The sequence below is a fragment of the Parasteatoda tepidariorum genome, chromosome 10 (genome assembly GCF_043381705.1).
Source record: "Parasteatoda tepidariorum isolate YZ-2023 chromosome 10, CAS_Ptep_4.0, whole genome shotgun sequence".
Lineage (NCBI taxonomy): Eukaryota > Metazoa > Arthropoda > Arachnida > Araneae > Theridiidae > Parasteatoda > Parasteatoda tepidariorum.
In genome coordinates, this window is record NC_092213.1 from 10,880,323 (window position 1) to 10,882,582 (window position 2,260).

The 2,260-nt window shown below is 30.2% G+C and overlaps 1 protein-coding gene across 1 annotated transcript; it reads right to left on the reverse strand.

The window, feature by feature from the left end:
• Positions 1-648: 648 nt before the first annotated feature.
• LOC122270929 (gustatory receptor for sugar taste 64f-like) lies at positions 649-2,020 on the reverse strand. Its single transcript, XM_071186761.1, has one exon. It carries the CDS (start codon positions 1,868-1,870, stop codon positions 674-676), a length of 1,197 nt encoding a protein of 398 aa, XP_071042862.1. The 5' UTR covers positions 1,871-2,020; the 3' UTR covers positions 649-673.
• Between the last annotated feature and the right edge of the window lie 240 nt (positions 2,021-2,260).

The window sequence follows — 2,260 nt, forward strand, 5'->3', positions numbered from 1 at the left end:
CTTGTATAATTCGGATGAAATTAACATTTGTTATTGGATCGTAAGTTAAAATACAAAATTCAATGTAACATTTGCATTAATTTATAAAAAAAATTATTCAGTAGGCAAAAGGCTCTTATTATGAAAATTATTAATCAAAATTGATTAAAAAAAAGGAAAAAATCTGAATAAAAAAAATTATTAAAAAATTATAGACGTTGCTCCATAAAGTAAAAGGAATTACCAAAAATGAAACACCCTAGTCCTGAAAATGATGAAATTCTTTAATTACTTCATTTTAAAACTCCTTAGAGCATAAATGGTGACATAATAAAAATGGATTTTTCATCAAATTTTTCCCAAAATATTTTAAAAACTATAAGTTTTTTTAAATTTTTTTTTATCAAAACGACTACAAAAATAAAATTTTCATTAGTTATTTTTTATGTAATTATTTTCATACACCTAAAAACATTTGATCTATTAATAATTATTTGTTTAAGAAAAATTGGTTTCTTAAATTCTCAAGCATCTGGAATTGAAATGTAGTCTGAAAATATAATCTAAAATAGCTGCAATAAGTATTAACTTGAAGAAAAAACAAAACAAATAATAGCTATGTTTTTATTTAATAACATAAACGAGAAAAAAAAAGCAAAAATACTAACAGTGTTTTAGGGAATACTTCAGTAAGTCAACCTCCCAACTGCACTAAAATGACACCATACGTGACAACAACACCCGCAGTGGTTAAAATAAATCCTCGATTAATCATAAAAAGTCCCCAGCCCGTAATACATACTTCGCTTGCAAAATTATTTGCAAGTTGCAACAAAGTGGCTGTTAGGTTAGGACTGAAATCGAACCTCTTTGCCGGCAAGGAATGAATAACATTCTTAACTTCTATTGCAGATTCATTCACACTTGCTGCTCTCACGCTTAAAAATATGAAACAAACCACAATTTCGAAAAAGGACGCTATCTGATAAATGATGGACGCCGCATTCATACTGTTGGATGAAGTCGTAACCATTTTACTGGTTATGGCAAACACAGAACTTAGCATGTAACCGTAAAGAAAAAACGATATTAGTGAATAAGTTTTTTCCACCTTTTCGATGATGTTAGTGATTTTGCCGTACAAAATGGTGTAATCGGAAAAAAGCTTAGCTGGTAAGTTCATATCGAGACTCTTCTGCAAATTCTCGAGGAAGCTAAGATTAATGTCTCTGATACGAGTAAATACGAAAGTACATATAACCATTACCATAAGTGGAAAGCAATTGCACATCAGGATGTTGGCGACTCTCAGAAAGAGTATCAGAGAAATGAGCCAAGGTTTAGATTCCAGAATAGGATCTTTAAGGAATAAATACATCGTTTGGTATTTTCTTATGTTCTTATTGAAGCCGCCAATAAACATTTCGCCCATATTCATGAAAAGAGGAAAGAGAAACGAAAATCCACATCCAATCCAAACATATTTCCGAAGAGACTTGCATTCGTTTGTTAGCCAAACATCCTTGGCGAGTTTAGCGATTCGTGTGGAACATTTCAGAATGCGTGGTCGTTTCACAAGTATGACTAAACGTAGGCAGATTCCAATAAAATTTTTAAAGCCGGATATAAATGCATGACCCGGAGAGTTGTTAGTTTTTATAGCAGCTCTAAAAACGCTTGTTACCATGAAATATACGAAAAGACAATTCACCATTACATCGAGGCAAATTATGATAAACTTTTTCAAAATAGACTGGTCTTTAGACCGAGTAAATATAATTCCAGTGAATAAAAAACATTTTATAACTGCTTCAAATTCCTTGTCTTCAACAACTTCCAACTCATTTTTAACAGCATTTGATTGTCTGGTATTACGATTTGATGTCGCCATTTTTTTTTCGTGATTGTGAACTCAACAATATAAATATTATAATCCTAAAATCCGCTTGAAACTATTCGTAATTTAAAAAAATATAAAATAAAATCACTTATTGTAGAATTCGAAGTGTAAATTATTATACTTTGGTAAAGTATTTTAGATATCGTTCGGTTAAGGTTTAGTAACACAGTTTGGCAAAGTTTATTAATATCGTTTGATAAAGGTTTATTAATATCGTTTGGTTTTTATCTGAATTCGTTATTATTAAGCTGACGAAAATCAAAAGAAAATTTGTATCCTGATAGCAACCTATTGAGGCTCTGTTCCCTGTTATATTTAATTTGTGTATATGGCATCATATAATGATGTAATTAAAATGCGTATTGTTGCTTAGATCAATAG

Bases quoted from the DNA above. Each gene is read 5' to 3' on its own strand.
- LOC122270929 (XM_071186761.1), bottom strand. From the start codon at position 1,870: ATGGCGACATCAAATCGTAATACCAGACAATCAAATGCTGTTAAAAAT.